Source organism: Podarcis liolepis (assembly GCF_965112155.1).
Source record: "Podarcis liolepis genome assembly, chromosome: 14".
Lineage (NCBI taxonomy): Eukaryota > Metazoa > Chordata > Lepidosauria > Squamata > Lacertidae > Podarcis > Podarcis liolepis.
The window spans coordinates 2802218-2814319 of NC_139569.1; the positions used below are offsets into that span (position 1 = coordinate 2802218).

Here is a 12102-nt window from a genome sequence, read left to right on the forward strand (position 1 = left end):
GCTTCTGTAAGGGACGCTTAACAACAACAACAACAACAACAACAACAACAACAACAACAACAACAACAACAACAACAACAACATAATAATAATAATAATAATAATAATAATTTATTTGTATCCCGCCCATCTGGCTGGGTTTCCCCAGCCACTCTGGGCGGTAGCTTCCAACTGAATATTAAAAACAATACAGCATCAGACATAAAAAACTTCCCTAAATAATAATAATAATTTAGGAGGGGCTTGCGGCTGTGTTCCCTGGATTCTGCCACCTGATCACTGACCCCTGGCCTTTCTTTCCGCTTGCCTGTTGCAGCCCAACACGGACGGCCTTTCAGAGCTGGTGACTGGTGGCTTTTTCTACTGCTTGGGCACTGTCTTCTTCAAGAGCGACGGGCGCATCCCCTTCGCCCATGCCATCTGGCACCTCTTCGTGGCGCTGGGAGCTGGCACCCACTATTACGCCATATGGAGATACCTCTATCAGCCGGGCGATGTCGAGGCAGAAACCTCCAGGTAGACAGGTGCCTTAAGAAGGAGGATTTGGAGGCGCCAGGGATTTGGGGGAGCCTTACAACAGACTCTTGGTCCTTCGGTTTGCCCTTGGGAGATGTGGACTCTGTGCTGATTCCTCCTTCTCCTGATGGGAAATGGTGGTCTTTAGTATTATTTCCTTGGCCAAACTTGCCCAAGCCCCAAGGGTTGTTTTTTTCTATTCTTATTTTTATAAATCAGTGTTTTTAGGCAAGGGTTTTGTAATGAAGCGAACAATTAATGGATCTTCTTGAAAAGGCAAGGGGGGTGGGGAGATAAAGAGGTCTCTGTCTGGAGAAACTTGGAAGTGTCTGCCCTTGTGGTCCTAAGTGTTCGTTGACACAAACTGGTAGTAAGGAAACCGAATCGGAAGCTTACAGGAGATTTACATGAATACCAGTCTGCAGAGGGCCCATCATAATTGACTACGGTAGTTGCATTCTCATTTCCTAAAAACACACACAAAAATCTGCCCCTCCCTTTCTGCCTGCAATTGGCTTAGCTGCTGTGATGTCACAGCATGGACAATTAAGGGCCAGACAGTCAAATGCTTAGGCTAGTTTTTTGGAGGCCACAGAATCTGTATCGCCAACTTTTGTCTGGATGTTGCAGACATTGAAATGACATCTTCAGCTGAGCTGTTTCCACATCTTTTGATGGAAACAGGAAGGTTTGCCTTGGCGACTCCTGAATGTGAGGAATGGCCACAGGAAAAGGTGCCAAAGGGCTAAGAATCTGTTGCCCGTCAGTTGCAGGATGCAGTCATAAATACATTGCCTGTTGGTTCCCGCAGAGTCCTAAAATGCTAAACATGCTTCTAATAGGCAGGAGATTAAATGATATGCCCTTTTGGATTGCATGAACTCAGGCGACAGGACCATTTGAAAAAGCCGTCTGTACACAGAAAACGAGTTTGTCAGGAGGAAAAGTGCTGTGCTTGGCTTTCTCCTTGACAGATTTTGTTTCTATGTGCAGGGATATGGAAGAACATTCCATCATTGGAAGCAGCACAGCCCTGACCTGCTTCCCACCACTATGAAAACAAAGTCTTAGAGTTAACATTTTACAAAAATGAAGAAGTCATCATTCTATATAGCCTTCGTGGTCGAAGAGGTCAGGGCCTTTAGCCTAGTGGCAAGAGCACCTGAATTTGGGCGCAGAGGGTCCCTGGCTCAGTTCTCTGATTCAGTCTCCAGTTAGAAAAAGGATACCAGCTGATGGAAAGGACAGCCAGACTGGGCAGTACTGGGGCAGATGAACTGAGAGTCCGATGAGATAGAAAGAAGGTTTATTTGGGGTAGCAGGAGCGATTTCTACAAAAGGCTGTCTGGGATGGAAGCAGAACTTCCCAGGACTTTAATCCTGCAAAGATTGAAACTGAGAAATTGAGGTTCAGGTAGGTAGCCGTGTTGGTCTGACGCAGTCGAAATAAAAACAAAAACATTGTCCAGTAGCACCTTAGAGACCAACTAAGCTTGTTCTGGGTATATGCTTTTGTGTGCATGCACACTTCTTCAGAAATTGAGGGTTTGGCTTGGCAGCTGTTAAAAGCACCAGCACTGTGCAGTTAGTTCCCACCAGCCAAAGTTATACTGGGATCTTGAAGCCTTCAAATCTTAGACGCTCTTGCCATTCCTTTCGTTCCACAATTCCTTGTGGAAGAGCTAACAGAATATCTGGCAGGCAAAGAAAGAAAGAAAGAAAGAAAGAAAGAAAGAAAGAAAGAAAGAAAGAAAGAAAGAGACTTAACACATTTTAGAGCACTTTTGTGCTGCTCACTTTAAGGTACTTTGAATCAAGCCATGTAAACTGCAGGGCAATGTGTTAAAAGCTTCTGGGATCCAGAAGGGATCTGCTCTCCTTCACTGCAAAAGGAAGAAAGAGATCCTGTCTCATAGTCGTCTCAGCCCATTTTCACTGAGCTGCATCTAATCTTAGGCCCCGTCCGCACTATTCTTTTAAAGCAGTATTATCCCACTTTAAGCAGTCATGGCTTCTCCCAGAAAATCCTGGGAACTCTAGTTTGCTAAGGGTGCTGAGAATTGTTGGGCAAGCCCTGCTCCCCTCCGAGAGCTACAATTCCCAGAGTTCCCTCGGAAGAGGGACAGATTGTTAAACCAACTCTGGGAATTGGAGCTCCGGGAGGAGACCAGGGGTCGCCCAACAACTCTCAGCACCCTTAACAAACTACAACTCCCAGGATATTTGGGGGTGAAGCCACAGCTGCTTAAAGCGTCATGTTTGGTGCAGAAGGGGCCTTCATCAGAAGGTGCTGAAATGCCACAGGAAATTCAGCAAAACAGAAATTTCGATGGTCTTTGAAATTCAGGTCTTTTCTAATTCTGCTTCCAAAATATTAGAGGAATACCTTTTTTTAAAAAAGCCAATAACTTACATTTTTAACTCTTACGGACTGAATGGAAGACAATAATGTTAAAGTGTAAACAGACTAAATATCTAGCCCCACCCTGAAACACCCCCCCCCATCCAACATAACTGAGACACGTGGAGAGGCTGCAGAATCAAATTTGCTTTTTAAATTGTTACTCAGATGGTTCCAGAATTGCTCGCCTTTCTCTTTCAAAGGACCAAATGCTGAGTCCAAATAGCTGCCCCTTCCCCGTGAAGGATCCCAGGATCTGTTGCAACTGTCAAAGGCACGTGGAGAGCCTAAGAAGTGCCTGGTGGATCAGGCCCATGGTCCGCCTGGTTTAGCATTTTGCTCTTCCAGGGGGCAGCCAGATGACCCAGTGGGAAAGCCAGGATTCGAACCCAAGACCCCTTTCTGGCTCTCCCCTCCCGTGGCTTCTGGCGACTGGCATTGCTGCCTCCATTGCTGTGCGTGGGAACGTTCAGGGTGGTAGGAGAGGGTATATTGTTTATTAATATCCTTTCTAACTTGTGCTAGCAAGTTCCTTTATGTAGCAGAGTTACAGTGCCCTTTTTATATGCACAGCAGATAACTGGTTGCGATCAAAAATTAATATCAATTAATATTAATATCAATAACAGCAAAAACTCCCAACAAAATCCCCCCTCCAAATTCCAGATGCAACCCCTAGACGACATGACCTCAGCTTATTTATTTATTCAATAAATAAAATAAACCTAGGCTCGGATCGAGTCCATGCAGGGAAGGACCAGGAACGTGCAGGATCATAATGCCTTACACACGACAGAAACTTGAATCTAACCCCGGGCTCCCCAGACTGAGTACACAAGAAAAGCCTCTTCTCTCTATCCTACTCTTCCGTAGACAACTCTGTACATTCCTTGGTGCGCAGTTGTGACCTTCACTCTTCCTCTCTACGCACCGCCATCCCAACTGGAGTCACGAAAGCGGTTCCCCTCCTTCGTCCCGAGAGTTGGCCTCTCCTTTCTCCAGCAAAGGAGAAAGTGCAGATCTTTCCCCCAGTTAGGAATCAGGACCAAGTCAAATGGGATGCGGGTGGCGCTGTGGTCTAAACCACTGAGCCTCTTGGGCTTGCTGATCAGAAGGTTGCTGGTTCAAATCCCCGTGACGGGGTGAGCTCCCGTTGCTCTGTCCCAGCTCCTGCCAACCTAGCACATGGGTAGGCAAACTAAGGCCAGGGGCTGGGTCCGGCCCAATTGCCTTCTAAATCCAGCCCGCAGACGGTTCGGGAATCAGTGCGTTTTTACATGAGTCAAATGTGTCCTTTTTTAAAAAATGCATCTCTGGGTTATTTGTGGGGCCTGCCTGGTGTTTTTACATGAGTCAAATATGTGCTTTTATTTAAAATGCATCTCTGGTTATTTGTGGGGCATAGGAATTCGTTCATTCCCTCCCCCCAAAAAATAGTCCGGCCCCCCACAAGGTCTGAGGGACAGTGGACCAGCCCCCTGCTGAAAAAGTTTGCTGACCCCTGAGCTAGCAGTTTGAAAGCACATCAAAGTGCAAGTAGATAAATAGGTACCACTCCGGTGGGAAGGTAAACGGCGTTTCTGTGTGCTGCTCTGATTCGCCAGAAGCAGTTTAGTCATGCTGGCCACATGACCCGGAGGCTGTACGCCGGCTCCCTTGGCCAGTAAAGCGAGATGAGCGCCGCAACCCCAGAGTCGGTCATGACTGGACCTAATGGTCAGGGGTCCCTTTACCTTTACCAAGCCTTTGGACCACCCAAGGCAGCTGCATGGCAGGGCCAGCCCACCTATCAGGCAAGGTTGTCCAACTCTGGATTGTAGCACGCTACAGCTGATTTCTACTACGGCAGTCAATGGACTCAGAAAATAAGGGTGTTGGATTGGGGCCATTTTGATCCATTCCTAGAAAAAGAAAAACTCCATTTGCTCAAAAGCAAATCGTGTTGAGCTGACTTCTTGACCAATCTATCTTCCCACTCGTGATGATAATTGAAAACTTTGGGACAGGGCAATAGCTTAAATAGGACTTCTTCAACCACCCCCAATTTCAAAGGTCTGGGAGAATGGGAATTGTAGTCCAAAATTATCTGTAGGGCGCCAGGTTGGGACAGGCACCTGATCTATGGTTCCCCCACTTCTACAAACCTTCTCCTTACGCCAATCCAGACAGCCTTGGATTTCCCAAAGTCTCCGATTTTTTTGGTTATTTTTATGCTTTGTAAGATCTTCCTGCCGTATAATCAGCGGTGGGGCAGCTGTTACAATCGTTCTAAATGTTTTCTACTAACTTTTCATACAAATTTGTAACTTCAGAGAAGAACATCTGCGAACGAAACTGCGGATGAGATACAGACCCGCAGGAAAAAGGGGGGAAGGAAACCCAACTGTTTTAAAACCACTTGTCTCTTGTTAAAATCAGTATTTTGTATTTAACACAGTGTTATTTAATATGGATTGTACTAAAGATCATGTTAGGGCAGACTGTTTCTCGTGGAATAAGATTTGGAAATAATAATAATAAAAGTTGCCTTGTTTGCTGTTGTCTCTTCGTCCTTCCATTTTGGGAAAGGGGTTTGGGCTTCCTTGGGCCATTTTGGGGATGGGAAGGGCAAGTCACTGGAACAAAACCTGTGATTAAAATTCTGGCAGCAACTGTAGCATACATAAAGACTCTCCTGAACTTTTTTTTGCAAAAGGTTGGGAGGGAGAGACTATCATCATCACTTTTAATTTGTATACCGCCTTTCTATCTTACAATACTCAATGCGGTTTACAAGCTGAAGAAACAAAGAATGTACACCTTATAACAAGCTAATGCAATACAAAAATGTGATAATAAAACAGTTTTAAAATAAGCAATCTACATCAAATAAAGTAACATTCAACAATCATTAGAATAGTATAGAATAATAATATCAGCATATAAAAATGAAACAGAAACCCACTCTTAACAATTACAATAAATAATTTCGAAACTACAATCAATAAAACAGCGGCAAGCCACAGTGCATAAAATAATACAATACAAACTGAGAAGCAGAGACTGGAGGGTGAGGCAAGGCAGGTGGAAGGAGGCCTTGCCTGAGGCTAAATCAGACTGGCAAAATAAATTAAGAGAGTACTGTATGCAGAACTGGCGAGACTATCAGCAAGGTTACGTGACGTTACAGACGAAAAATTTATCAGAGAGTGGGATATATGCAGAGTCTGTGTAAAAGAACATCGTCAAAATATCAATCCGTTGGCAGGTTTCAATTGAGTTTCTGTGTGCAAATTGGATAATCTTATAAAATTTAAAGTAAGTTGAACAACATGGAGAAAATGAAGTTAGGTGCGTATTCAAAGAATCCATCACAGGAACATAATGGGAAGACTTGAGGTCACATTAAATTCAACTATAAAACAATGTACAAGTATCAGTTAAGGAAAGAATGATGGTTTACTTTTATTTTGTCTCTAACATCTTTTGATTATTTATGTTATACATTTTCAAAACTAATAAAGCATTAAAAAAAAAAAGGAACAAAGCTTGTGACCAGTGAAACCACTTTCCCCAACCTTCCAGATGTTTTGAACTCCGGCTTCCATCAGCCACAGCGACCACCACAGCCCGACTGAAGAAATCCCCATTTTAGGGAAGGGGGTTTGGCTAGACGACCCCGGGGGTCCCTTCAAAATTGGCAATTCTGTGATTCTAGAGAGGGTGAAATCCTGGAGATGGCAAAACTGGGTGAAGCCTCTGAGTTCAGTCCAGCAAGGCGGAGGGAGGCAGCAGCCTCAGGTGGCTGGTTTTGGGAGCCAAGAAAGAGAAGCAATTGATTTATTTTTTGAAATTTTTTATTTGCCTCAGGGATCCAAATACCTCGGCTGGCCTCAGGGACTACGAACCCTGAATTGGTGTGCTGTTTGCTTCTCGGCCTCAGGCAGCAAAACACCCTGGAATGGCTCTATTGGGGGGGGGGGGTTGGTGTGTCATGTTTTAAAACGATTCACCTGTGTAAAAATAAAAATAAAAAATCTGCATCCTCTCATCCAATTGAAATAAAAAAATTAAGGTCTTCTATATATAATAAATGTTCATGGATTTGCCAGGCAAACATGTACATAAATATATAAACCACATGTCTGAGGCAGCACAGGAAAACAGCCCTGGATCCATTTTGGCTCCCAAAGTAACCAAATGTTTTCTGTAAGGTCAAAGGGAAATGGAAAAGCCTCCCCATTGTCTTTTCATTCACAAAACCTGTCTTAAGGGTATGTCTGTGTATGAATAGGGTGAGCCTGTGACCTGGCTCAGGAACTAAGCATTTGTCACTACAAAAGACTGGCCAGGCTCCCCAGGGTATCCAATCAAGTGAGCATTTGGAGGTAACCTGCCAGACAGGAGATAAACAACGACAGGAAATAAACAAGACACTCAGATTTCTGCTGTAGACGGCCCTTTCTGTGATGATGTGTCTGGGGGGTGGTATTGAGCTACACCCCTTCTGTGATGTATGTATGATGGTTCTGGGGGTGGTCTTGGACTCCAGGGCAGGCAATTTAAAATGTCTATATAAGGGAGGGCACACCTGGGTTCGGGGTCCTCCTCCTCCTCCTGTGTGTGAGGGGAGCACCCTGTTGCAACAGTTCAATAAAGATCAGGCTTACGAGCTGCTTCGCTTCTCAGTATTCTCTGGGTGGCCTCTGTTCTTTTCTCCTACCAATAGGGAACCCACGTAAGGACTCTATAAGGGCTCTTGTGTCCCCCAGAAGGGAATAAGGGCAGATTTTCGTTTATTACACAATCCTGCTGCCATAAAAGATCAGGCCAGTGGTAGGGCGCTGCTTCTGCATTGCCACAAAGGAGAGCAGATTTGCATCACATTTGCATATGCTAATTTGCATCTCTAGACGCAGCAACCTACCACTTGAATTCTGCACCCCATGACGGGGTCCCGGGAGACTGATCAAGCGATGGTAAAGTAAGAACCTAAGAAGAGTCTGCCGGATCAGGCCCATGGCCCATCGAGTCCAGCATCCTGTTCTCACAGTGGCCAACCAGGTGCCCCAGTGGGAAACCAGCAAGCAGGACCCGAGTGCGAGAACCCTCTCGCCTCCTGTGGTTTCCAGGGACTGGTGCTCAGAAGCGTTGTAGCCTCTGGCTGTGGGGGCAGAGCACAGCTATTGTGACTAGTAGCCATGAATCGCCTCAGGTCCTCCATGAATTTGTTTAATCCTCTTTTAAAGCCATCTGCGGAAGGGTTCAGGAAGGCAGGAGAGGATATATTGTTCATTAATATCCTTCCTAATGTGCGCTAGCAAGTTCCTTTACTTGGCAGAGTTTTACATTCCCCTTTTAAACGCACAGCAGATAGCTGGTTGCAGGCTTGTTTAAGCCTCTCACTATTAGGTTCCTGGTAAGTCCCCTTATATCCCCCTTAAAAGAATGAACACGCCACAATCTTGTGTAAAGTATATAAAAGTAGTTTACTCACATCATCATCAGTTCACAGTTGGATCCCTGAAGGCAGACTTAGTTACAAAGTATATACATGTGGGGACAATCCCAGTGTCCTCTGTTGGCTGGAGAAAAATAGTCCGGCCCCCCACAAGGTCTGAAGGACAGTGGACCGGCCCCCTGCTGAAAAAGTTTGCTGACCCCTGACCTAGCAGTTCGAAAGCACGCCAAAAAGTGCAAGTAGATAAATAGGTACCACTCCAGCGGGAAGGTAAATGGCATTTCCGTGCGCTGCTCCGGTTTGCCAGAAGCGGCTTAGTCATGCTGGCCACATGACCCGGAAGCTGTACGCCAGCTCCCTCAGCCAATAAAGCAAGGGGAGCGCCACAACCCCAGAGTCGGCCACAACTGGACCTAATGGTCAGGGGCTCCCTTTACCTTTAAGTCCCCTTATGTCCTTCTTAAAAGAATGAACATACCACAATCTTGTGTAAGGTATATAAAAGAAGTTTACTCACATCATCAGTTCACAGTTGGATCCCTGAAGGCAGACTTAGTTACAAAGTATATACATGTGGATCTATCCCATGTGGGGATAACCCCAGTGTCCTCTGTTGGATGAAAGCCAACAGAGCATCTCTAGCTAAAAAGCTGCTCCAACGATGGAGAAGTCAAAAGAGAGTGTGCAGTGTGTCCTGTCCTTTTGTTACCTGGACAGGTAAGGTCACACCCACCTCTGATCACATGCAAAGGAAGGATGCTCCAGCCCAGGAAGAAACAGGAAATTTTGACTGGATGGACCAAACATCCCCCTGCATGTCCACTCTAGGAAAACAAGGAATGTTGTACTTGACTGCTCCCAGTGGATTACATCCCACACCATCCAAGTTGGTGACTATCCCTGCCTCCTGTGGAAGGGAGTTCCACAGTTAATCTGTGCACTGCATGAAGAAGGGCTGTCTCTTATCCGCCCTGAATCTTCCAGTGCTGAGCTTCATTGGATGCCCACAGAAAGAGCACTTGGGCCTAGGCACCATTTACATTTTATCAAAGTAATTGTTGAACTGAAATACAATTAAGAAGAAGTATATTAATATTGAAATAGAAATGAGAAAACCAGTGATATTTTAGGGAGCAGGCTAGCAGGCGGGGCCCATGACTTACATCATAGGAGCCTACACAACACTAAACACTGTTGCTGTGTGTAGGTTTTATTTTATTTGTTTTTTATCTTATATTTTGGAAATGTACATCCAGTTTTTTGTTCCTTTAATATTTGGGGGGGGGGGCGCAAGAGAGTGGGGCTCTAAGCTATAGCTTGTTTAGCTCATACTCAAATCCAGCACTGGGTTGGATAGTTACAATGGAATGGTCTTGGTGGTGCGGTGCACATTTTTATTCTTAACAAAAAAAAAAAAAATCCTCCCAGTAGCACCTTAGAGACCAACTAAGTTTGTTATTGGTATGAGCTTTGGTGTGCATGCACACTTCTTCAGATACATATCTTCTTCAGATACTTCTTCGTAACTGAAGAAGTGTGCATGCACACCAAAGCTCATACCAATAACAAACTTAGTTGGTCTCTAAGGTGCCACTGGAAGGAATTTTTTAATTTTGTTTTGACTATGGCAGATTAACACAGCTGTTGTTGTTGAATCGTTTAGTCGTGTCCGACTCTTCGTGACCCCCTGGACCAGAGCACGCCAGGCCCTCCTGTCTTCCACTGCCTCCCACAGTTTGGTCAAACTCATGTTGGTAGCTTCGCGAACACTGTCCAACCATCTCCTCCTCTGTCGTCCCCTTCTCCTTGCGCCCTCCATCTTTCCCAACATCAGGGTCTTTTCCAGGGAGTCTTCTCTTCTCAGGAGGTGGCCAAAGTCTTGGAGCCTCAGCTTCAGCATCTGTCCTTCCAGTGAGCACTCAGGGCTGATTTCCTTCAGAAAGGAGAGGTCTGATCTTCTTGCAGTCCATGGGACTCTCAAGAGTCTCCTCCAGCACCAGAATTCAAAAGCATCAATTCTTCGGCGATCAGCCTTCTTTATGGTCCAGCTCTCACTTCCATACATCACTACTGGGAAAACCATAGCTTTAACAATATGGACCTTTGTCGGCAAGGTGATGTCTCTGCTTTACCTGAAACTAGAACTATTTTCTTGTTTTTGCATGTTTATTACTTTGCCAAAATAAAATTAAAGAAAAGGAAAAACCCGTGCCGGTACCCACTATGAAATTGTTTCAGTAAAACATTTTGGGGACAGGTACTGCGTACCTGAGAGTACCCCAGGAAACAAATCCCAGCTGTTCCTAATTCTGGCTTCTCCGCCCGGCTCTTCCGCCCATCCGCCACGTGGCGGCGCCGCGACCCGCTCGGCTGCCGCCTCCGCTCGGGGCTCATCTCCGCCCCGGCGGCCGGGACGTGCGCTCGGAGCGGGAGGGCGAAGGAGCCTCGGCCGGACTCGCCTCCTCCGGAGACTTCCAGCAACCGGCTGCCAGGGCGCCCGACGCCCACGATGCCCCGGGCGCCGCACGGAGGAGGACGCCGCGGGAGGTGAGTGGCTGGATCGGGGCACTTCTGGATGCGCAACTGGAAGGTGGCACCGGAGTGGCGCCAGGAAGCGCAAGGAGCGCAAGGGCGAAACGGGAGGTGGAGGTGGTTGTTGCTGCCTGAGCGCAATTTGGGGGGGGAAAGGGAGAGGGGCGGGGTGGGGTGGGGATTCCAAGGAGGGGTTCCCCTCCTCGCCCCCCAAAAGAGAAAAAAAAACTGTTCCGAGCAGTGGGTGCAAAGGAATTTGGGCTCCGCGGACGTGCCAAGCGGCGGAGCCAGAAAGTGGGACAGGTTGACATAGAGACGGAGTTCGCGGCGCCCGCAAACACACGAGCGCGCCGCGCGCACGATCGGTTTGCAGTGCCCCGCGGAGAGGAGACACGCAAGCGCGGATCCCGAGATCCCAGCCAGGGACTGGGAAGGGAAGGGGTCAGGATCAGTGCCGGATTTAGAATAAGCTAAACAAGGTATAACTTAGGGCACCACGCTCTTGGCCCCCCCAAAAAAATTTAAAGGGGGAAAAACGATGTACATTTCCAAAATATAAGATAAAAAACAAATAAAATAAAACCTACCTACAGCAAAAGTGTTTTGTGTTGTGTAGGCTCCTGTGATCTAAGTAAGGAGCCCCGCCTGCTAGCCTGCTCCCTAAAAGATCACTGCTTTGCGCATTTCTATATATAGGGTACCTATAAAAAATATCAGGGGTCCCTTTACCTTTACCTTCACATAAAATATGTATTTTATGATAAAATAGATGTTTTGTTATGTGCATGAGATACCTATTAGGTCCATAAATTGCAATATAGCATATAGTCAACACAAAAAACAGCGGTAATTTGTTGTTGACAAAGGACAGCTGGACATAGAAAGGGCCCCATTACCTTCAGCAGCTGAGGGCCTCATCCAAATCCGGCCCTGATCCGGCCCCATCCATCTAAATCCGGCCCTGATCAGAATCCATGCCCCGGACCCTTGAGATCGCTGAACGCGGGTTTTTAAAAAAAGATAAGTGCACTTTCATGGCCCTGATGTGGCCAGGAAGGAACAAGGACATAAGAAAATAATAGTAATAGTAATAGTAGTAATACTACTACTACTACTACTACTACTACTAATAATAATAATAATATTTATACCCCGCCCATCTGGCTGGGCTTCCCCAGCCACTCTGGGCGGCTTCCAACAAAATATTAAAATA

At 46.2% G+C, this 12102-nt stretch overlaps 2 protein-coding genes across 3 annotated transcripts in view; both read left to right on the top strand.

The window, feature by feature from the left end:
• The window catches only part of MMD2 (monocyte to macrophage differentiation associated 2), a 42462-nt gene extending 39557 nt beyond the window's left edge, over positions 1 to 2905 (top strand). For both annotated transcript variants that reach the window (XM_083474815.1, XM_083474816.1), the window contains one exon: positions 317 to 2905. In XM_083474815.1, coding sequence (XP_083330941.1) covers positions 317 to 520 — 204 coding nt within the window. In that variant the 3' untranslated portion in view covers positions 521 to 2905. The remainder of the gene's footprint in view (positions 1 to 316) is intronic.
• Positions 2906 to 10701: 7796 nt separating this feature from the next.
• RADIL (Rap associating with DIL domain) overlaps positions 10702 to 12102 on the top strand; it is a 72826-nt gene continuing 71425 nt past the window's right edge. The window contains exon 1 of the mRNA XM_083474688.1: positions 10702 to 10904. The gene's annotated coding sequence lies outside the window, so the exon portion shown is untranslated. The remainder of the gene's footprint in view (positions 10905 to 12102) is intronic.